A 22,730-nucleotide genomic window follows, 5' to 3' on the forward strand; every position below is an offset into this window, starting at 1 on the left:
CTCATTGTTTGTAGTAGAAATAAATAAGATTGGGGGATTCTGAGATGATCATAGTCGTATCCTTCAGTGTGATTACCTAACCACTGGGAAGTTGTGGGAGGGAGTCTTCATGATGACTGCTGATCAAGTCTGTCCCCGGTTCACACCCATGTGTGAGCGGGATTTGTTGACTCACTTCTATTTTGTTTTATAATATTTATTTATATTATATATATTATTATATTATTATTTATATATGTATTTGAAAGGCAGAGAAATACAGAGATGAGGAGAGACGGAGAAAGACTGTGCATCCATTGGTTCACTCTTCAAACACCTACAGGAGCTAATTCTGTGCCAGGCTAAAACCAGGAGTCAGAAACTCCATCTGTGTTTCCAACGTGGGTGGCAGGAGCCCGAGCACCAAGGCCATCTGCTGCTGCCTTTCCAGGCACATTAACAAGGAGCTGGATGGGAAACAGAGCACTCAGGACTCCACTGGAATGGGATGCGGACATCACAACCTGCGGTGTGACAACATCGGTCCCTTGTCAGTTTGCATCTAAGGAATAAAATACAGCAGAAGTAATGGGATGTCGCTGTGAGATTAGGTTATAATAAGACTTTGGATTCCATCATGGCCACACACTCTCTGTTCTCTTGGATTACTTGCCCTGTGGGAAGCCGGCACCACTGGCCGTGTTGTGAGGCTGATTTGGTGAGGGTTAGGAATCCAGCTGCAGCTTAACTGGGTGGTTCAGACTGAGGGTCTCCTATTAAGTTGCAGTCAAACGTCTGCCAGCCAGACTGGGGCTGGAGGATCCATTTCTCTATGACAGCCTGAAATGTCACTCCCCGTCAGGGAGGTGCTATTGGTTTCTATTTTAAATGAAGGAAGAAGAAGGTGCCCTAAGGATCCTTGGCCTCATATGAGCAAAAGGCTTTCATTATAAATCACTTGGTATAATGGGCTCAAATGAATACAGGCCTAGGAAAAATCTGAGATGGCCACTTGGCTTCCATCAGCTCCTCACCTGCAAGGCTTGACTGATGGATGCAAAAGTGGACAGATTAAAGGTGCTGATGTAGTGATGGACTTTCAGTTAGCAGTGGCTCAAGGCCCAGTTTCTTGGAATTCTTTTTTTTAATTTTATTTTATTTAATGAACATAAATTTCCAAAGTACAGCTTATGGATTACAATAGCTTCCCCCCCCCATAACTTCCCTCCCACCCACAACACTCCCCTCTCCCACTCCCTCTCCCCTTCCATTCACATCAAGATTAATTTTCTTTTTCTTTTTCTTTTTCTTTTTGACAGGCAGAGTGGACAGTGAGAGAGAGAGACAGAGAGAAAGGTCTTCCTTTTGCCGTTGGTTCACCCTCCAATGGCCGCCGTACCGCGCTGATCCGATGGCAGGAGCCAGGTACTTCTCCTGGTCTCCCATGGGGTGCAGGGCCAAAGCACTTGGGCCATCCTCCACTGCACTCCCTGGCCACAGCAGAGAGCTGGCCTGGAAGAGGGGCAACTGGGACAGAATCCAGCGCCCCGACCGGGACTAGAACCCAGTGTGCCGGCGCCGCAAGGTGGAGGATTAGCCTAGTGAGCCGCGGCGCCGGCCAAGATTAATTTTCAATTATCTTTATACACAGAAGATCAATTTAGCATATATTAAGTAAAGATTTCAACAGTTTGCACCCACACAGAAACACAAAGTGTAAAATACTATTTGAGTACTAGTTATAGCATTAATTAAACACCTAAGAGTAATTGTGTATTAATTATAGAGTTCAACCAATAGTTTTAAGTAGAACATAAAAAATACTAAAAGGGTAAAGTATTAAGTTCTTTTTTTTTTGTTTGTTATACAGTTATTTTTTTTTATTTTCTTGGAATTCTTGCTCAAGTCACTTAACCTTCCTCAGTCTCCCACTGACTGATTTTGAATTAGATATTACAGTGTACTTAGTTTGGTACTGTTGTTGTCAAGTTTAAGTAACACAGTTTATATAGAGGTTAACCAAGGGAGACTATCAATAAATAAATTTCCTCCTTTACTTCTAAACTCATTTAGCTCCAAGCCATTCCCTGGTAGTGCCTCTTTGAAGACTGATTCTTCATCCTCAGAGGCTAAAGAATCCCCTGGGGGCCCAGGTTGTATGAGCCTCCACCTGCAATGCCAGCATCCCATGTGGGTTCCAGTTCAAGTCCTGGCTGCTCCACTTCTGATCCAGCTCACTGCTAATGAGCCTGGGAAAGCACTGGAGGATGGCACAAGTCCTTGGGCCCCTGCACCCACGTGGGAGACCCAGAAGAAGCTCCTGGCTTCAGTTTGGCCCAGTTCTGGCCGTTGCAGCCATTTGAGGAGTGAACCAGTGGGTGGAAGACCTCTGTCTTTCTCTCTGTCTCTCCTTCTATGTACCTCTACCTTTCCAATAAATAAAATCTTTTTTGAAAAAAAAAAAAAAGAATCAACCAATCAATCCTCTGGGTTCCTTGTCAAAAGTCCCTTCCTGGCCCCACCCCTGGAGATTGGGTACAGTGGGTCTGGTGCTAGCCCGGGAGGCTTCCTTTCTAGCAACTGTCCCAGGTAACTCTGAGGCTGGTGGGCTACCGTCCACACTTCTGGACACGGGATTTTCAAGCAGTGAAGTCTCTCTTTAGGCAAGCATAAGGACCATTTTCCTTTCATCAGAGATTGCCTGGAGAAAGGCTCTTTTAAGCTAAATATTTCAACATATGCTCTGTCCCGGGAACATGTGACAAAAACCAAGGGAGCTGAGGAAGGAGGTGGTGAGGCTGAGGAAACCTGGAGGCTTTCCTGGGTCTGCAGAGCCCGTGTGTGGTCCATGCCCCTTGAACAATGTGGAGCGGGCAGAAATGGAGTATAAATCAAAACTTCATTTTAAAAAAGTCAAAATGAAATAAAATGAAAGCAAAGATAGTCTTTTGCAGAATAGACTTGCATATTGGGAGATACAGTGTCATTAGAAACCAAGCAAGTGTTGTATCAAGGGAAGGAAGGACTGCTTTAAAAAAAAAAAAAAAAACAAAAAAAAAAACAGTAAAAGGGAGACAACGGGGTGAGAAGTAACTTGCTTTGAACAATTTTTGGTTGCCTTCTTAATTGTACAAGTTGTTCTGCATGAATTCAAACTGGTGTTGATGGCTTGACCAAATGTTAGCTATATACTATTTTTTTTTTTATTTGACAGGCAGAGTTAGACAGTGAGAGAGAGAGATAGAGAGAAAGGTCTTTCTTCTGTTGGTTCACCCCCCAAATGGCCGCTACAGCCAGTGCACTGCGCTGATCTGAAGCCAGGAGCCAAGTGCTTCCTCCTGGTCTCCCATGCGGGTGCAGGAGCCCAAGCACTTGGGCCATCCTCCACTGCCTTTCCGGGCTACAGCAGAGAGCTGGACTGGAAGAGGAGCAACCGGGACTAGAATCTGGAGCCCATATGGGATGCCGGTGCCGCAGGCGGGGGATTAACCAAATGAGCCATGGTGCTGGCCCAGCTATATACTATTACTTTCTGGGGAACTAATGCCCATGCAGGATTACCAGTAAACAGTAAGATCTTTTGAAAAAAATTATTTTATTTATTTGAAAGACAGAGTTACAGAGAGGTAGAGACAGAGAGAGAGGCCTTCCATCCGCTGGTTCACTCCTCATATGGCCGCAGTGGCTAGAGCTGAGCCAGTCCGAAGTCAGGAGCCAGGGTCTTTTCCCGGGTCTCCCACAAGGGTGCAGGGGCCCAAGGAATTGAGCCATCCTCTGCTGCTTTCCCAGGTGCATCAGCAGGGAGCTGTATCAGAAGTGGAGCAGCCGGAACTCGAACTGGCACTCATATGGGATACTGGTGCCCCAGGCTGGAGCTTTAACCCGCTGTGTCACAGCACCAGCCTCACAGTAAGGCTTTTTTGGTGATCAGCAAATCAGCAGGAGCCTACGATTGGAAATGGTCACAATCTGTTGCTAAGCAACACTCTCAATGTGGAAGTTAAAGATTGAGAGACCTGTGGCTATGAGAGTGACTCTGGCCTGTCAGATGCAGTCTCCAAGGTGCCCAGAGAATTTTGCTCTGCCTCTTGCCCACACAGCAGCCATCTTGATTCTCATTTCTGCAGGAGCAGATGGCCTGTGTTGGTAGCGAGAGTGCAGAAAGGAGCAGCACTGTGACTAGAGAGCATGCAGCTTACTGCGAGTCAGCGATTTGATGTACAGCTTTCTTATCTTTAAGGGCTGTAAATTTCCTTTCTATCAGACTCATTGAAATTTAAGCATCTGTACTCATATGTATCTGAGCCAACTCTAAGAGGTTTTGCTATTGTCAGTAGTTTTTGGATTGCTCAGTCCCTGTTGCCCTCATTAGCATGGGCAAGTGAGGTGAGTAGACATCTGGTCAACCCAATTCTTGCTAAAGCTCCCACTGAAGCCCTCAGCAGATGGGGCCTCATGCCGTGTTGCCTAACCAGCCTCTCAGTGGGGAATTTTGCCAAGAAAATACCTGTCAGGGGCTCCCCAAAAAGTAGTAACTAAGGAGTGTGGGTTCCTCTTCCTATTTTCCCTAATTCTTATTTTCTACTCCTTGCCCTCTTTGTCGACATCGCTGGAATTCAAAATTATTGCTCTTTGAAGGGGTGTGCTCTGCTGCCGCCAGGGTGCTTGTGCCCCATGGAGCTTCCCCACCTCTGCCCTGTCACCCCCCAGCCACTGGAATAGAGGGCACCTGGTACAGTCTCAAAAATTATGGTAAAATACATCTCACATAAAATTTACAATCTGAACCACTTTTGTAAAAAGATTTGTTTATGTGAAAATCAGAGTGAGGGGCCGGCGCGTGGTGCCGTAGATTAATCCTCTGCCTGCAGCACCGGCATCCCATATGGGCACCGGTTCTAGTCCCAGCTGCTCCACTTCCAATCCAGCTCTCTGCTATGGCCTGGGAAAGCAGTAGAAGATGGCCCAAGTCCTTGGGTCCCTGCACCCATGTGAAAAAAAACAGAGAAGAAGCTTCCTGGCTCCTGGCTTCGGATCGGTGTAGCTCTAGCCATTGCGGCCATTTGGGGAGTGAACCAACGGAACAAAGACCTTTCTCTCTGTCTCCCTCTCACTGTCTGTAACTCTACCTCTCAAATAAATAAATAAAATCTTTAAAAAAAAAAAAAAGCAGAGTGACAGGGAGGAAAGTAGAGACAGAGATCTTCCATCCATTGGCTCATTCCCCAAATGGCCGCAACAGCCAGGGCTGGACCAGGCAGAAGCCATGGGCCTGGAACTCCATCCAGGTCTCCCATGTGGGTGGCAGGAACCCAAGTACCTGGGTCATCTGCTGCTGCTTTCCCAGGCAGCTTAGCAGGGAGCAGGACAGGAAGCAGAGCAGCCAGGACTCAGCCAGAGCTCTGATACGGAATGCCAGTGTCATAGGCAGTGGCTTAACCAGCTGTGCCATAATGCCCAGGCCCAATCTGAATCATTTTTAAGTAGTAAGTACACTCCTTGTTATGTAACCAATCTCCAGAAATCTTTTTATCTTGTAAAACGGGAACTCTGTACCCATTAAACAATTCCCCCATTCTCCACTTCCTCCATTCCCTGGCAACCACCCTTCCTTCTTTCTTTGGGATTTTGAGTACTATAAGTACCATATAGAGAGGAATCCTAGAGTATTTGTCTTTTTGTGACTACTTACTCAACATAATATTTTCAAGTTTCATCCTTATTAAGTAGATAGCAGAATTGCTTTCCCTTTAAGGAAGAATAAAATTCCGTTGAATGTGTGGACCACATTTCGTTCATACATTTATACATCAGTGGATACTGTTTGTGCTTCTACCTCTTAGCTGTTGTGAAAAATGCTGGTATCAACATGGGTATACAAACATCTCTGAGAAATTGTTTCTAATTACTTAAGATGTATACCAAGAAATAGAGTTGCTAGACCATATGGTAATTCTATTTTTAAGGGTTTTTCTTTTAAGATGCATTTATTTGAATGGCAGAGCTATATATAGAGAGAGGGAGAGACAGTAAGAGAGATCTTCCATCCTCTGGTTCACTCCCCCAATTGCTGCAATGGCTGAGGCTGAGCTAGGCCAAAGCCAGGAGCCTGAAACTTTATCCAGGTGTCCCACATGGGTAGTAGGGGCCCAGGCATCTTCTGCTGCTTTCCCAGGCACATTAGCAGGGAGCTGTATTGGAAATTGAGCAGCCAGGACTTGAACTAGTACTCATATGGAGTGTAGACATTGTAGGCATTGACTTAAGCCGCTACACCACAGCACAGTCCCCTGTCTTTAAGTTTGAAAGGAACCACTGTATTGTAGAGTGGTGGCACCATGACACATCCCTACCAGCAGAGCTCAGGAGTTCCAGTTTCTCCATGTTCCCACCAACATTTCTGCTTTCTGTCTTTTCAATAGCAGCCATCCCAGTGGTGGTGAGATGGCATCTCACTGTGCTTTTCATTTGAATTTCCATATTGATTAGTGATGTTGACCATCTTTTTCTTGTGCTTAGTTGGCATTTGTGTATAAGGGGTCTTCAAAAAGTTCATGGGAAATGCATGTCATGAAAAGACTGTGCATAAATTTCAAAATTTTAACACCAAAATAAACATCTTTTAATTCCATTTTTCCCCCACAAACTTTTGAAGTGCCCTTATATCTTTGGAGAAATTAAAGGATCATTTTTTGGATCATCGATGGGTTGCAAATCCAATAGCCATTTCCTCTTGTCTTCTTGGCGAAGGTGTATTTTCATCTCTCCATGACATTATCCAGTGGTAATTCTTCATCGACTAAGTCAGTGGTTCTTAGTGAAGACAGCTCCTAGAGTCATCAATGGCAGTTTTAAAATATACCCATGTCTGGGCCTCCTTCCTCCCCAACTCAATTAAATGAGAATGTCTAGAGGTGGTCCTGGGCATTGGTGTTTCTAGATGTTTCTCACTCAGCCCAGGAATTCAAATGTATTGCCAGGATTATAAACCATGGATCTAACCCAACCATGCTAGGCTCATTCTTCCTGACAGTGATTGAGCTAGGACTGGACATGTGACTTTGTCCTGGTCAGTGTGACACGATGGCTTCTAGGAAAGACCTACTTCTTCCTGACATGAGATATGGAGCAGATATGGGATGAAATGGTTCCCTTCTTCCACTGAGTCTGACTCATTGAGTCCTCTGCAACTATAAGAGTTGCTAGCTTGAAAATATCAGAGCAGGGAGATGTAACAGAACCTGGAGGCTGATTATGTCAATGAGCTGCTAACTTGACACACGTTGCAGCCACCTTACCTCTGATGTAACTCTTATATAAGATGATAAATGTATTTAAAAATTATTTCATTTATTTGGAGGGCAGATGGACACAGAGGGTGATGGACAGGAAGAGAGAGAAATGGATCTTCTGTCTACTGGTTCACTTCCCAAATTGTTTTAGTGGCTGGGGCTAGACAAAGCCAAAGCCAAAACCAGAAGCCTGGAACTCCATCTTGGTTTCCCATGTGGGTGGCAGGGGTCCAAGTACTTGGGCCATCTTTTGCTGCTCTTCCCAGGTACATTAGTGAGGGGGTTATATCAGAGGTGGAACAGCCAAGACGTGATGGGATGCTGATGGTGGTGGCTTAACCTGTTGTGCCACAATGCTGGCCCCTAATAAGTGTCTTTCTTATGTGAGCTGCTTTGAGTTGGGTTTTCTATTCCTTGCAGCTGAAAGTACCCCAACAATATACTTCCACTATGCTGGGGGTTTCAGGAAGACACGGGGCAGTCCTCATAGCCCATCTGTTAGGATAGAAAAGAACCAAGACATTGCCTTGAACAGACTTACCCCCTGGATTCTCCTCTGAGTGTCTGAAGCTGCACTGTCCCAGGTTCTCGGCTTACCTCAGAAGCCAGGAGAAACAGGAAGCCAAGCAAGTTAAGGGAGTACAATCTACAGTGGACATAAACTGGAGGGGTCCTGAGCTTAAACAGAAGGCAGGCGGCATTCAGAACTTAAATGCGGTCTCTGTGGACTAGGCCAAGTCTCCAAATCCAGGTCAGTTATAGCATTTGGATGAAACATGATAAAGGAAAGAAGTTGTGTGCACAAGAACATTTTGAGGCTAAGCCTTCCACTTCTTGAGAGATCAAATTTAACACTTTGCTGTGTGATACCTGAGCCCCCAACAAGTAACTTATTTAAACTAATGGCCAGCCAGGCAGTGCTTATCAGGTTACAGGATTCTCAGGTTTATAGCAGGAGTAACCTTCTTTGGAAGAGATCTAGGCAATATCAGATAAAGCTCATCTCTACTACAGTTTCCCTCAGTGGTTCCGGGAGGCGAGCAGGCAGTGGATCTCACCAGTCAGCGAGGGCTGAGGGTGAGGCTGGGTGAGGGAGCGCTGGGACAGCCTGCTGGCAGGGCGCAGGTCTCTTCCCATGTGCAAGTGGATCATACATTCAGGGCTGACAAATACCACACGTGAAGGAACTTCAAAGGGCTCAGTGAAGATGGGCGAGTATTTTGCCTAACAATAAAGATGTAGGTTAAGTTGCCACATGGCGTGTAGAAGAACCTGCGTGCGAGTCTTGGCTCTGACTCCTGATTCCAGCTTCCTGTTAATGTACATCCTGGGAGGCAGCCGTGAAGTCTCAAGTCATTTGGGTTCCTGCCACCCATGTGGATTGAGGTCCCAGCACCTGGCTTTGACCCCAAGCCAGAGCTACAGGTATCTTGGAATGAACCAGTAGATAGGGGAGTGATTTTATGTCTGCCTGTCTCTCTTCTCTCTCTGCTTCTCTAATTTTTTAAAGTCCATAGAAAGAATGGAATTAAAAATATGAGTTTGGGGGTGGGTTTTGTGGTGCAGTGGACTAAGCCACTGCTTAGGATGCCTTGCACCTGATGTCAGAGTGCCAGTTCAAGTCCCGGCTGTCCCACTTCCTGTCGGGCTTCCTGTTGGTGCACCTGGGAGGCAGCAGACAATGGCTCAAATGCTTGGACCTCTGCCACCCACATGGGAGGTCCAGATGGAGTTTGTGGCTCATGGCTTCAGCCTGACCTAGTCCTGGCTGTTGTAGCCATTTGGAGAGTGAACCAGTAGATAGAGGGTCTCTCTCTCTTGCTCTCACTCTGTCTTGCAAATAGATGAAAATAAAATAATTTTTAAATATATAAGTTGCTTTGGTATAAAAATATTTTTAATTCATGGAAAAATTCATATTATGAAAAAAATCATGCATGGATTTCCAAGTTTTTGTATCAAAATAAACTTATTTCTTAAAATTTTTTATTTGAGAGACATTGAAAGAGAAAGAGACATAGCCCCCAACTACTGATTCACTCCCCAAATGCCTGCAACAGCCATGGTTGGACTTGAGGCCAGCTGGGAGGCAGGATCTCACTACAGGTGTCCCACATGGGTGGCCCGAATCCAGTTACTTGAGCTATCACTGTAGCCTCCCACTGTCTGCATTAGCAGGAAGCTGGAGTCAGGAGCCAGAGCTGGGAATCAAACACAGGTACTCCAAACTGAGGGACCTTGACACCCTAACTGCTCGGCTCAACACTCGCCCCTTCCCATGGGTCTTTTGAAACTCTCACACAAAGTCCACACACATGAGACTGGAAAAGAGAACCACAACCACAAAAGCAATCATATGCGGCCAGTGTTGTGGCACGGCAGATTAAGCTGCTGCCTGTGAGGCCAGCATCACATATGAGCAATGATTCAGGTCCCTGATGTTCCATCTCTTTTGTTTGTTTGTTTGTTTTTAAAGATTTATTTATTTATTTGAAATTCAGTTACATGAGCTGAGGGTGGGGAAGAGAGAGAAAAGAGGGGTCTTCCGTCCACTGGTTCACTCCCCAAATGGCTGCAACCAGGAGAATCTTCCCAGTCTCCCACATGGGTGCAGTGGCCCAAGCACTTGAGCCATCCTCTGCTGCTTTCCCAAGTCATTAGCAGGGAGCTGGATCAGAAGTAGAGCAGCTGATACTCGAACAAATGCCTATGTGGGATGCTGGCACTGCAGGCAGAGGTTTAACCCACTACACCACAGTGCCAGCCCCCTGATGTTACCTTTCTTATCAAGCTCCCTGCTAATGCACCTGGTAAAGCAGCAGAAGATGGCCCAAATCCTTGGGCCCCTGTTCTCCATGTTTAGACTGAATGGAGTTCCAGGCTCCTGGCTTTAGCCTGGCCCAGCCTCTAACCGTTGTAGCCATCTAGGGAATGGATCAGCAGATGGAAGATCTCTCTCTCTCTTTCTTTCTGTAACTCTGTCTTGCAAATAAATAAATAAATATTTTTAAAAGACAATCACGTACAGAAATTTAGAGAAAGAGAAGGTGAAGGGAGTATGCATATAGAAGGTTTTAGAAATAGAGATCCAGAGGCCGGCGCCGCAGCTCACTAGGCTAATCTTCCGCCTTGTGGCGCCGGCACACGGGGTTCTAGTCCCAGTCAGGGTGCCGGATTCTGTCCCGGTTGCCCCTCTTCCAGGCCAGCTCTCTGCTGTGGCCAGGGAGTGCAGTGGAGGATGGCCCAAGTACTTGGGCCCTGCACCCCATGGGAGACCAGGAGAAGTATCTGGCTCCTGCCATCGGATCAGAGTGGTGTGCCGGCCGCGGCGGCCATTGGAGGGTGAACCAACGGCAAAAGGAAGACCTTTCTCTCTGTCTCTCTCTCACTGTCCACTCTGCCTTTCAATAAATAAATAAATAAATAAATAAATAAAATAAAAAGAACATTCTGGGTGTTGAGTGAAGAGAATGACTTGAACTTTCTGTGGCTGGAAGACTGCATGTTTGACTTGAACTTGAGAGAAGCCAGCCTGAATCAACTGACCAGGCTTGCCACAGAGCTAGAGGGGAAGTCCCAGGAAATGCAACAGAGACAGGCAGCAGGATGTGCCTGACAACCTGGAGAGATTTGCCTTTGGTGCCATGCTGTGGGGTGTGGAAAACTTCACCTCAGTGAGGCACTGTTGGGAGGTAGACCTGGAAAAGGCAACAGACAGATGGGCCAATACAGAGAGTCAGCACACACGGGGGCAATAGGCTCAGCAGCCATGGGGATAATGCCTTGCAGGATCCAGGATGGGAATTGATTACATCTTTTGGGTCTTTTTTTCCTTCAAAAAGGATCTCCCTGAGGAAGCAGATACATGAACTTGAGGTTTTTTCCTTGACTATGTGTATGGGAAGGTATCATCCTACAGTGTGATTTATAATCTATAACTTTCCTTATCTCACCCTCCAAGGATCTTGTAGAACCCACATTTTCTCCTAGTCCCCCAAATGGAGATTCATAGTCTCTCACCATCTCCCCCATCATAGGCTTCCTTGAAATGTTGCTGTTAACCCTTAATCTTCCTTCTTGTAAACTGCAAGACCACAAGAGACCAGAAAGTTAGGAGTAAGAATTTGTTAAGGAATTCAAATAAATTAATCCAATAAAAGACTTCTATGAGTGGGGTAAAAAATAAAGTCTATTGAAGGAGTTCTGATAATCTAAAGGATACAAATGAATTAAAAAAAAACTTTTCAGTTGGCACAAGGCAACTCTCCTCCCATTTGTCAAGAAAAGAAGTCAAACAACATATTGGTAGCTTTATTTCCCTCACGAAATGCAAGCGAACCAAATTGTGTTCTCTTGCGGACTTGGTGCACAAATGGAAAACCAGCTCCCTACTGCCTTGAAACGTAAAGCAAAGCCCTTGAAGTACATGGTGTTTTCTAGGTGTGTCTCGCTCTTTAGGCTCTTTTAGGTGAAAAAGACACTGAATTCCTGTTTATTTAAGGAGAACAAATAATTTATTGGCTCAGATAACTAGGACATCCGAGGTTGCATGTGACTTTAGGAACCGAAAGATTTGGGAGCCCAAACGATGTTGCATGGACCTTACCTTCCTTTATCTCTCAGCTCTTCTCTGTAGACTTTGCTATTAGGTAGGCTCTTTGTACATACTAACGAAGAGGGCTCCCTGCATCACAGTCTTTAGCAGAGATGTTTTGAAGAAGAGATAAGGCCGAGGCCAGCATTGTGGCATAACATGTTAAGCTGAAGCCTGTAAAGCCAGCATCTCTTATGGGTGTTGGTTCACGTCACAGCTCCATTTCTGATCAGGCTCCCTACTAATGCACCTGGAAGAGCAGTGGAGGATGGCCCAAGTGCATGGGCCCCTGAACTGGGTTGAAACTTCTGGCTTCTGGCCTCAGTCTGGCCCAGCCCAGCCATTATAGCCATTTGGGGACTGAACCAGCAGATGGAAGCTCTCTCTCTTTCTCCATGACTCTGCTTTTAAATAACTAAATCATTTTTTAAATGAATAGTGCCTTACTCTAAATATTCCAAGAAAAGCCATAATTACTAAGAGTTTTCAGATACTGCCCTAAAAAGGTATATGTATGCACTTATGCACTTATCTGTTCCCTATACCCAGAAAAATAGGTGCTGTCAATTTCCATCCTACAGACAAGAAACTAAGGTTCAGGGAGATTAAACAGCTTGCCGCTTTTCAGAGTGTGTAACCTTGGGCAAATTACTTAACCTCTCAGTGCCTCAGTTTCCATATCTGTAAAAACTCCAACAGCAGCTACTTTAAGCAGTTGTGAGGACTGGATGAGGATGTGCAAGAGCTGGAGGATTATAGCCAACATGCACTCATCGCATACTGCTAGAAGGTAATAACCTTTCTTTAAAAGATTTATTCATTTTGGTTGAAAGGTAGATTTACAGAGAGAGAGGGGTGGAGAGAGAGAGAGAGAGAGAAAAAGAGAGAGAGAGAGAGAGAGATCTTCCATCCACTGGCTCACCTCCCAAATGGTTACAATGGTCAGGGCTGGGTCAGATGGAAACCAAGAACCAGGAACCTCCTCCAGGTCTCCCATGTGGGAACTGGGACCCAGGGACCTGGGCCATCTTCCACTGCTTCCCCAGGTGCATTAGCAGGGAGCTGGATTGGAAGTGGAGCCAGTATCACATGTGGCAGTTTAACCCACTACACCACACTGCCAACCCCAGTAATAATCTATTATTCCATTTCCTTCTGACATTTTCTTATTCCCTCTTTCCCTGTAATGGTCCAAAAATATCAGCTTTATGACTTCCATGATCTCCCAAGTTGAGTATCCCTTATCTGAAATTTTGGGGACCAGAACTATGTTTTAGAATTGGGATTTTTTTCTAATTTGTGAATATTTGCATGTTATATAATAAGAAATTTGGGGGATAGGACCCAAATCTAACCACAAAATTTATTTATGTTTCATATATGCCTTATATCAATAGCCTGAATATAATTTAACAATATTTTAAAGAGTTCTGTGTATTTTGACTGTGACCCATCACATGAGGTCAGGTGTGGAATTTCCCACTTGTGATGTCATGTCAGTGCTCAAAAGTTTTTACATTTTGGAGCACTTTGGATTTCTAGGGATGTTTAATCTAGAGTAGCATTAGACAGGGGCTGGCACGGTGGCATAGCTGGTTAAGCCTCGGCCTGCAGCGCCAGCATCCCATATGGATGCCTATTCAAGTCCTGGCTGCTCCACTTCCAATACACCCCCTGCTGATGTGCTTGGGAAAGCACTGGAAGATGGTCCAAGTGCTTGGTCCCCTACCACCCATGTGGGAGACTCAGATGAAGATCCTGGCTCCTGGCTTCAGTCCGGCCCAGCCCTGGCCATTATTGCCATTTGAGGGGGTGAACCAGTGGATGGAAAATTTTGCTCTATCTGCCTCTGCCTCTCCCTCTCTGTAACTCCACCTTTCAAGTAAATAAATTTAAAAAAAGCCAGAGTAGCATTAGATAAATTTTATAATGAATCACAGCTGTGGGTAGAGAGAAGGGAGCGCAAAGCAGCAAAGCTAGGACAAAGCTGGGACCAAGTGTCTGATCCACATTGGAAAGATGGAGCTGGGAGTAAGGACAAAGTCAAGGCTGTCATCCCTGATGGGAGCATAACAGAGCCTGTGCACTGGAAGGCCAGTCCCAAACACGAGACAGGAAGCCTCCTATCCTGCTGCTGCCAGGGCAGGAGCCACTTCTCAGAGTGGCAGCAGGAGAGCTGCAGGCAGCCGCCCTTCACCCCATGACGGAGAGAGTGATGACTGAACTTGGCTGGAAGGGAGAGCATGGAACCTGCGAGAAGGTCACAGCCTGACAGGTAGCCTTCCACGGATGGCGATTCCACGAGGAGATGGCACTAGACATGATTCATAAATTATTTAGACGATTTCACAACAAAGATAGGATCTTATAGAAAATTGAGCCCACACTCTGGCAAAAAGTACATCTTAACTGAATTTTGAACACCCACTCAATCAACACATTGAGGTTGCTTTCCATTTTAATTGAAAGGCACAGAGACAGAAAGAAAGAGGAACAGAGATAGAGGGATCCTCCATCCACTGGTTTATTCCCCAAATACCCACAACAGCAGGTCAAAGCCAGGAGCCCAAAGCTCCACCTGGGTCTCCCACATGAGTGGCAGGAACCTAAATATTGTGCTATCACCTTCTGGCTCCAGGGTGAGCATTAGCAGAAAGTTGGAATTGGAAGCAGATAAAATTTGAATCAAGGCGCTCCAGTATGGGATGTGGGCATCCTAAGAAACATCTTAACCTCTGCTCCAATGCCCACCCCAAAAGTACATCTTAGTATTTGTATTTGCCTTGGCCAAGGTAGGATATTTGAATGAATTTTATTGAACAGCTTGTTGACTTGATTTGTAATTCATAAATATTTAGATCTGTGGTTTGTGAGCTTGATCTGTACTCTATCTTATCCCACAAGTATTAGTGAGGGATGTATTGATGGAAAAGTGTTTCTTTCCATAGAATTAGGATTTTTAGAAAAGATTTATTTATTTATTTGAAAGGCAGAGTTACAGAGAGATTTTCTATCTACTGGTTCACTCCCCAAATAGCTTCAACATTTGGAGCTGGTCCAGGCCCAGGCCATTTTCCATTGCTTTCCCAGGTGCAATAGAAGAGAGCTGGATCGGAAGTAGAGCAACCAGAACATGAACTGCTTCCCATATGCAAGCAGTGGCTCAACAAGCTACACAACGATGCCAGTCCCAAGATTCTTAACTCATGATATTAAGATCAATATACTTAAGTCCAATTTGCTCCAAATAGATTAGCAAAAATACTATAACTTTTGTTAGGCCCTTTCTGTTGTCAAAAAAAAATAATTTAGGTTAGCTGAAGCAAGGGAATATTTAGTACAAATGGTTTCAATATAGGGTGGTTTCACTTAAAATTTTTTTTACTTCACAATGGTGCAAGAATGATATGCAGGCATTAGGAACTATACTTGGAAGGTGGAACTTGGATCTTTCCCTGGGCTAGTGCTGTGAGATCCCATCCTCTCTGGTGATACCGGGCAGTGGCAGGCAAGCGTAGCCCCCAGGCAGCCCCCACAGTCATGAGGGAGCAGTGTGTTGTGTTGCTGAGCCAGGATGCGTGGGAGGTCAGGTACATTCAGTGCATTTCCCACTTAGGATGTTTTCAACTTACCACAGGTTTATCAGGATATCCCACTATCCTATGTGGAGAATCATCTGTACCAGGGCTCATACAATGTTAGAGAGAGTTCTTGGGACTTCAAGGAGAGAAAGCAAAGTGCACCTGTGCCTGGCAGAGAGGCAAAGAGAAGTCAGTACAGCTCCAGTGACCTCAGCAGGAGGGATCCTTGAGCTGGCCCCTGGTGGTAACTCAACCCTAAGCTACAGCTTGTCTGGATGCATTTTGCTCTCCCATTCTGACCTGGACTCCTGCCGTTGGGTCTGTCCCCTGCCTCACAGCCTCCTCTTATTCGTGGTTTGGCTTACTCACAGGGACCCTCTGTGCCCCTCTCACGGAGCCTATTAGCAGCACCCTTCAGGCCGCCATCTTCCTGATGTGCCCCATATTTCTAAAAAGTCCCAAGAACCCAGCTGGATCTCCTTGCCCTTTTTTAGGAAAGCGTATTCACCCCATGCCAATGCATAGCCGGTTTCCTGGTCTCATTAGTACACTTAATGGGGCATCATTCAGAGTGGGGCTGTTTTGGGGTCAGATGCACACACCTAACCAGGCAGCTATTGCTGGAGGGGCTACTGCAGTTGAGTTTGGTTGCTGAGGACTGGCTCCTTGGCATGGCTGGTGGGAGGGGTGTTTTTCCCTGTAAGGAGCTGTGAACACAGCAGACCTATGATTATCCAGGACAGTGGCTGTGTTGGCAACCTCTCTATTATGTTTTCTATCATTTCTTCAAGACAATAGTCATCTCCTGCTACACCATGATACGCCTCCCCTGCATAGCTTCTATCAGCAGGACATTCACCTCGAGAGTGTTTCTTCTTTCTGTAGCAGGTGTAGAGATTGTTAAATTTGCGATCAACAGTGGTTCTTCCTCTTTTTCCCTGAGGTGCAATGTCATAATGCTTCTTCCTCAAAAGGTGCATAATTCACTTCTGAGGGGTCTGCACCCCACTTAGCAGGGGTGTCGGGAAAAATTTAGGTAAGGCAGTAGCCAGGTGGTGAGATTTGGGTCATGGGATCCAGAGCTAAAGTTGCCAGAGAGGAGATTAATGATTCTGAACCAAGGTCTTTAGAAAATGCCAAGGAGAGAGACGAGGAAAGCCATGTCTACGTGGCAAGTCTACAGGGCAGAACAAGGTCAAAGACAGGCAGTAACCCAAAGATCGGGAACTGAGCAAAAGTGGAACAGATGGAGGGTGATGTAAGCACTGCTGAGGCAGTGGCCAAAAGGCTGTGTCTGCATGTATGGACTCAGCAGGTAGCGCACGGTAGATGTTTGGGAAGGGCTGTTTCTTTCCTTCTTCTGTTTCTGGTCGCATTCTTTTGCCTCGGTTGCTGAGAGTCATTCCTGCTCTCCTCCGTCACCTGGGAACCTTTTGCTTTTTACTGGGATTATTTCTTCCTGCTTATCTCAGAACCCCCCAATTTCTTCAATAACCTGAACTTCAGGGTGACAAGTCTCAAGACCTCTAACAAGCTTGCTCTAAAGAACACAGTTCAGAACTTCATACCTGCCTTCCATGTGTGAAACTACCCCCTAGTGCGTGTGTGCTTGGAGAGCTAGAGTAATGAGCTTTGTGCCCTGCCCAGGGACACTCAGCTCCTGCATCATGAATGCATTCCTGGGGAGAGCTGCTATGGACCTTGCAAGGCATATCCTGTCCACCTCACTGCCAAGCCTGATAACCTGGGGAGGAGAGGTAGCGGTTAACAAGGGTGCTTGTTGTCACATCTCTGATACACACCCACATCATCTCCCTTCGTGCTCAACCTTTCTGGTGGGGTGATCTACCCAGTAACCAGCAACCCCTTGCTCACATCTCTCCATGTGTGCTGCATCTGCCACTGCTTTACCGTGAGTGCTGTCTGGACATGGTGTAGGCACAGCTTCACAGTCGTTCCCTGGCACCCTCAAGAGATTGGTTCTGGGACACACACACCCCCACCCCCATAAAAAAATTCACAATGTATACATCCTCCTGCATACTGCAAATCATCTCTAGATTACCTTTTTAAAAAATATTTATTTATTTTGAAAGGCAGAGTTACAGAGAAAGAGAGGGAGAAACAGAGAGACTTCTTCAATCCGTTGGTTGACTCCCCAAGGGGCCGCAACAGCTGGCACTGGGTCAGGCTGAAGCCAGGAGCTTCTTCCAGGTCTCCCACATGGGTGTAAGGGCTCATGCACTTGGGCCATCTTCTGCTGCTTTCCCAGGCATATTAGCAGGGAGCTGGATCAGAAATGGAGCAGCTGGGACTCAACCGGTGTCCACATGGGATGCCAGCATAGCAGGCAGTTGCTTAACTTGTTAAAACCACAACACAGGCCCTTTCATTTATTTTCTATGTAGGTTGGTTGAAGCCATGGACGTGGAACCCACCCCTAGGTATGGAGGGCCAACTAACTAGTTACAGATGCTGTCATTGCTAATTCCAAAGAGAATATCTCTTGAACTGACTCAACTGACCCTGAGACTCTGTAATATCAGTGTTCCTAAGGAAAATGTTTTAAGATCAATTCTTGGTTGTCCTATCAAATCTGAACTTACATCTCCAGCTTTTCCTCAGAGTATCTGTGATGCCATCAACCTAAGGGTAACTTCACAGGGGTGTGTGTAGGATTGATCTGCCCCTGAAACTCCTCCTTGGAATACATTCACAAACGGTGGGCCAACGTGGCTGACGTCTTACCATTAGTAATACATGACAGGAACACTGAAGGCAAAATGGGCTTTTGGGACTGGCATGGGAGCATGCTCTCACTTTTAGCTCCAAAAGACAGAATTACAATCTTTGGAACATACATGACTCATAATTTGGAAACTGTCTCTAGCATGTACATAGCTATTAAAACTCCGTATAAACGGAATATTGCTTTGTTGAGAATCATCAGCTTTCACCTAGAGCAAACTCTCACTGAGAAATGATTCCCTCCCTGAGAAACCACTTCTGCTGCTGTTGAGGTGCTGGTTCTTTGCTACTATTCGTCTAGCCCTAAACTCTAAGATGTTTGCGCTAGCTAAAAACACACACCCTAGAAAGAACCCGCCTCTTCCCTTGCAATTTCCACCCATTCATTTACTCAGTCTCAACATTAAGCTGGTATTAGCTTGGTCAAGGCTACACTTCAACTGAAGAAGTATTTAAGTGTTTACCAGGGGCCTAAAAGGATTAGGGGAACTGTTCATTGAGTACACAATGTTTGCAAGGCAGAGATGAAATTTAAATTGCACAGAGAAAAGCCCCCATTGCAACGTGCTTCCGATGCCCACTGATGATAAAATGGCCAGCAAATCACTTCTGCCATGAACCTATCGTGGTGAACGAGAGAACGGGAGTTTCGGCCCACCCTCTGGCACTGTCTCCACCAACACAAGCCTTTCTCAACCAGACAACAGTGCGTTTCCTGAGTGCCTACAGGGGAGAGACAGGCACTAAAAGACACGGTCTGCTGTTTTTCCTGCTCACATACCTCTATTCCGTCAGAGGGACTGCAAGTTGACACGCTGATGCCCATCACAAAATCCTTTTTCTCCTGAACTCTACAAAGTCTCCTTTCTTTGTGCATCTAACTACTTAGCTACTTGTAGAGCAAACACGCTTAGCAACCATATCTACTCACATCTATTATTTAAGAGCAAGGGGTTTTGAAACCAGGATTGAGGCCAAACTCTGACTGTCCCCTAGGTAACTGTGACCTTGGGGAAGTCATTTAAGCTCTCTGGGTCTCAGTTTTCTCATCTCTGAGATAGGATGAGTTTTAGACATTACCTCACCGGGCATCCCGGATTAAATGATCCAATAGTCACAAATTTCTCAGCACTGGGGAGTAAGCATTCAATAAATGGTAGATTTAATTACTCCTTATAATTGCCCCCAACTTTTCTGAGCCTGCCAGGCAGTTACAATTTTCCCTGCGTGCCTGGATGAGAAGAGGGGACTTATGCAGGGTTAGGCAGATCACTCGCGGCAGCTCCGGGATCCCGACACCCCCTCAGCCCCAGTCAGCTTTATAAACGTTGACAGAGTGGGATGCAGAGTCCAGCACGAGAAGCGAATTCTCCTTGGTGAAGGCCAGCGCCACGGGGTGGCCAAGCCCGTGACTGATCATGGGCTTCACGACTGGGAACTCCTCGGGTTTTCCTAGGCACAGGACAGCGGGACCAGAGGTCTCTGTGACGACCACATTCCCCTGGTGATCAAAGGTCACGGCCGAGGCGACTATCCGGGGAGGGTGGAAGAGGCTCAGCCCAAAGGTGTCCACCTGGCTGAGGAGCTGCATCCTGGAACTGAACACCTTCACCCTGGCGCTGCCGGCCAGCCGCTCCAGCACGGCCACGGCCCCGGTGAGCCAGGACACGGCCACCCCGCGAGGGCTGCACAGAGACGCCTGCAAGAGCTGCGATCCGCGGAGGAGCCCCTCGGCAAAGTCGATTTGCAGGAGGTGCAGGGACCCTGCCTCGGCGTCAGTGACCAGGACGCCGTTCTGCGGGGTGGTCTCCACGCCCCAGGGCAAGGAGAACTGGCCCCCGAGCACCAGCTTGATCTGGCCAAAAAAGTCGAACACTTTGATGGCGCGGTCGCCGGCGTCGGTGACAACCACGTAGCAGTCGTTGGTGACGGTGACATCCAAGGGGTACTTGACATCCTGGGCAGCGTCCCCTTTCTCCCCAAACTGATGCGCGCACCCTCCCGCGGAGTCAAAGATCTTGACCCGCCTCTTGCCGTCGTGCACTACCACGACCCGCCCCGTCTTGGGGCACAGCGCCAGCCCGGTGGGGTTGACCAGCGTCCCCCAGCCCCCGAAGGCTTGGTGGCAGCTGAGGGCCCCTGGCGCACTGGGGCCGGCGCGCTGGGCAGCTGGCGACGGGCGCAGCGCGGAGCCCAGCAGCTCCAGCAAGTGCAGCACCGGCAGGCAGTCGCTCGTGTCGCAGCCGCGGCAGGCTCGCCGGCAGAAGGGGCACTCGAGGGCCAGCGTCCGCGGGTGCGCCAGCGCGGCCACGCAGGCCAGGCAGACCACGTGGCCACAGGGCAGGTTGCGCGGCCGCCGCTGCTGACGGTGGCCGAACCTCTCAAAGCACACCTTGCACTCCAGCAGGCTGGTCTCGGCTTCGCGCACCAGCTCCCGCAGCGCCGGCCGGGCCTCCGCGGCCTCGGCCCCCATGGCGCGGCTCGACGCGTTCCCGCCGCGCCGGACGCTGTCCCCGCGCCGCCCACGGTCACGACCACGGGGCGGGGCCTCCGCCCTGACGTCGCGCGCGGCGGCGCCGTAGGCCGCGGCCTGCTGCCCCCTGGTGGGCGCTCTCGGCCCTGTTTCCTGACTGCCTGGCCTGGTGCGGCAGGACACACACTGCAGGACGAACGGGCTGCTCCCTATTGCGAAACCTTTAATAAGTGCAAAGCAAAGACCGGCACGCAGGGTTTCAACGCTGGTGCCCAGCAGTGTTTCCAACCCGCGGCTCTGGGTTCTGGGTGCTGGGGCTGGCCGGTCTGAGTCACGTTAGTCTGTCTCTTGTCTGATGAGCATCTCCCTGCTCAAGACGCTTTGTTTTCTGAGTAGGGAAACAGACACACAACAGAAGTTGCCCAGGGGGTGAGGAGGGTCAGACAGGTGTGCATACTCCCTTTGTGTGAGTGTGTGCCTGTGGGTGTGTACTAGGATAATACAACAACCCCACTGGGTGAATGATGTCAGTTGGGAGAACCTCTTCCAGGGGAGTTAATGTGAAACCAGAAAGCTGCTCTCATCAGCGATGCCTGCTGCAGAACTTGTTCCATGCCTGCCCTCCTTGAAGTGGCTTCAGTGGATCATCTTATTTAAATCTCGTCATCATCCTCCGTGATGGAGTCCAGAGACATTAAATATCTTGTCCAGGTTGGCATGGCTAGGAAGTGGCTGGGCTGGAATATGAAGCCAGGTAGTACACAGAACCCACCGTGCATTTCAAACTTGATTGCAAACGGTAGGGGTTTAATTGGTCTGGGTGTAGTCTGGGCAAACATTGGTTTGTAAAAGCTCCTGAAGCTGTTGTGGGCATTTGGGGAAGATTCCCCACCCTCACCACTGCCTTTCAGATAAATAAATTTCCAAATCTCTCTCTCTCTCTCTCTATATATATATATATATATATTCAGGGCACTAAAAATGTAATATTTTGAAAAGTAGTGTGATCTAAAAACTATGAGGCAGTAGATGATGGCTCAAGTTGGCTGAAAATGGGTGTCTGCCTCCCACATGGGAGACCCAGATTGGTTCTTGGCTCCTGGCTTAAGCCTGGCCTGGCCCTGATTATTATGGGCATTTAGAGAGTGAACCAACAGATGGGAGATCTCTGTCTCTTTACTTTTCAAATAAAATGAATAAAAATTTTTTGAAAGTAAAATAAATTATATATATTAAACTGTGAATAGTAAAGAGTAAAAAGATGAAATTGACTTAGCTGAACATTTTACTTAACCCAAATATTATCACTTTAACACATAATCACTATAAAAATATTAAGATATTTTTCCTTTTTGTTGCTCTATACTAAGTAAAGCCCAATGTATATTTGACACAGCACATCCAAGTTCAGAGAAGCCCAATTTCACGTCATCAGTGACCACATGGCTGGTGGCCATGGTGTGGAACAGCACAGATCTGCACCTAGTCCAGGCTGTGACAAAGGTGTTACCTTCTCAAAATGCTCCCCAGGCTGACTTCCTGGGTCCCTGACTTGCTTCTAACTTGTCTCTGCTCCGGCATTGTTTTAAAACTGTCTAAAGTCCTCAATGCATTGCTATTTCTGGCTAAACGTCTATTCTGCAGGGGCCCCAGGAGGGAGGGGCTGAGATCTCCCTCTCTTCAGCCTCTGCTAAGCCTGCCCTCTCCTTCCTGATCCTTTGCTGCCCCCGTGGGGGTATCCGACAGTACTGCAGCACCAGCTTGCGAGCTCCCGGACTCCAGCCCAATCAACAGGAGGTATTGAAGGAAGTTAACCGGAAACAGCTGCCGCAAAATCTGAGCCTGTTCATGGTATTGCCTTACTGCTTGGTTATTAGTGCAGTGGTGCTGTGGCACACACAGAACCCACCCTAATGGTCAACCGTCAAGAATCTAATGGAGGGCGGGCTTTTGGTGCAGTGATTTAGACGTCTTTTGGGACACCCTGCATTCCATGTCCCATGTCGTAGTGCCTGCACTGGAGTCCCTGCTCTGCTTCTGACTTCAACTTCCTGCTAACGAGC

At 47.3% G+C, this 22,730-nt stretch overlaps 2 protein-coding genes across 3 annotated transcripts in view; one reads left to right on the forward strand and one right to left on the reverse strand.

The window, feature by feature from the left end:
- KDM1B (lysine demethylase 1B) overlaps window positions 1–22,730 on the forward strand; it is a 171,382-nt gene that overhangs the window by 68,481 nt on the left and 80,171 nt on the right. The gene's annotated exons all lie outside the window — the stretch shown is intronic.
- NHLRC1 (NHL repeat containing E3 ubiquitin protein ligase 1) lies at window positions 17,508–20,726 on the reverse strand. The gene has a single exon (XM_051832580.2). The coding sequence runs from the start codon at window positions 20,665–20,667 to the stop codon at window positions 19,498–19,500; it is 1,170 nt and encodes a 389-aa protein (XP_051688540.1). The 5' UTR covers window positions 20,668–20,726; the 3' UTR covers window positions 17,508–19,497.

The sequence above is a fragment of the Oryctolagus cuniculus genome, chromosome 5 (assembly GCF_964237555.1).
Source record: "Oryctolagus cuniculus chromosome 5, mOryCun1.1, whole genome shotgun sequence".
In the NCBI taxonomy this organism is placed as follows: domain Eukaryota; kingdom Metazoa; phylum Chordata; class Mammalia; order Lagomorpha; family Leporidae; genus Oryctolagus; species Oryctolagus cuniculus.

Coding starts and splice junctions, on each gene's coding strand:
- NHLRC1 (XM_051832580.2), bottom strand. CDS start 20,667: ATGGGGGCCGAGGCCGCGGAGGCCCGGCCGGCGCTGCGGGAGCTGGTG.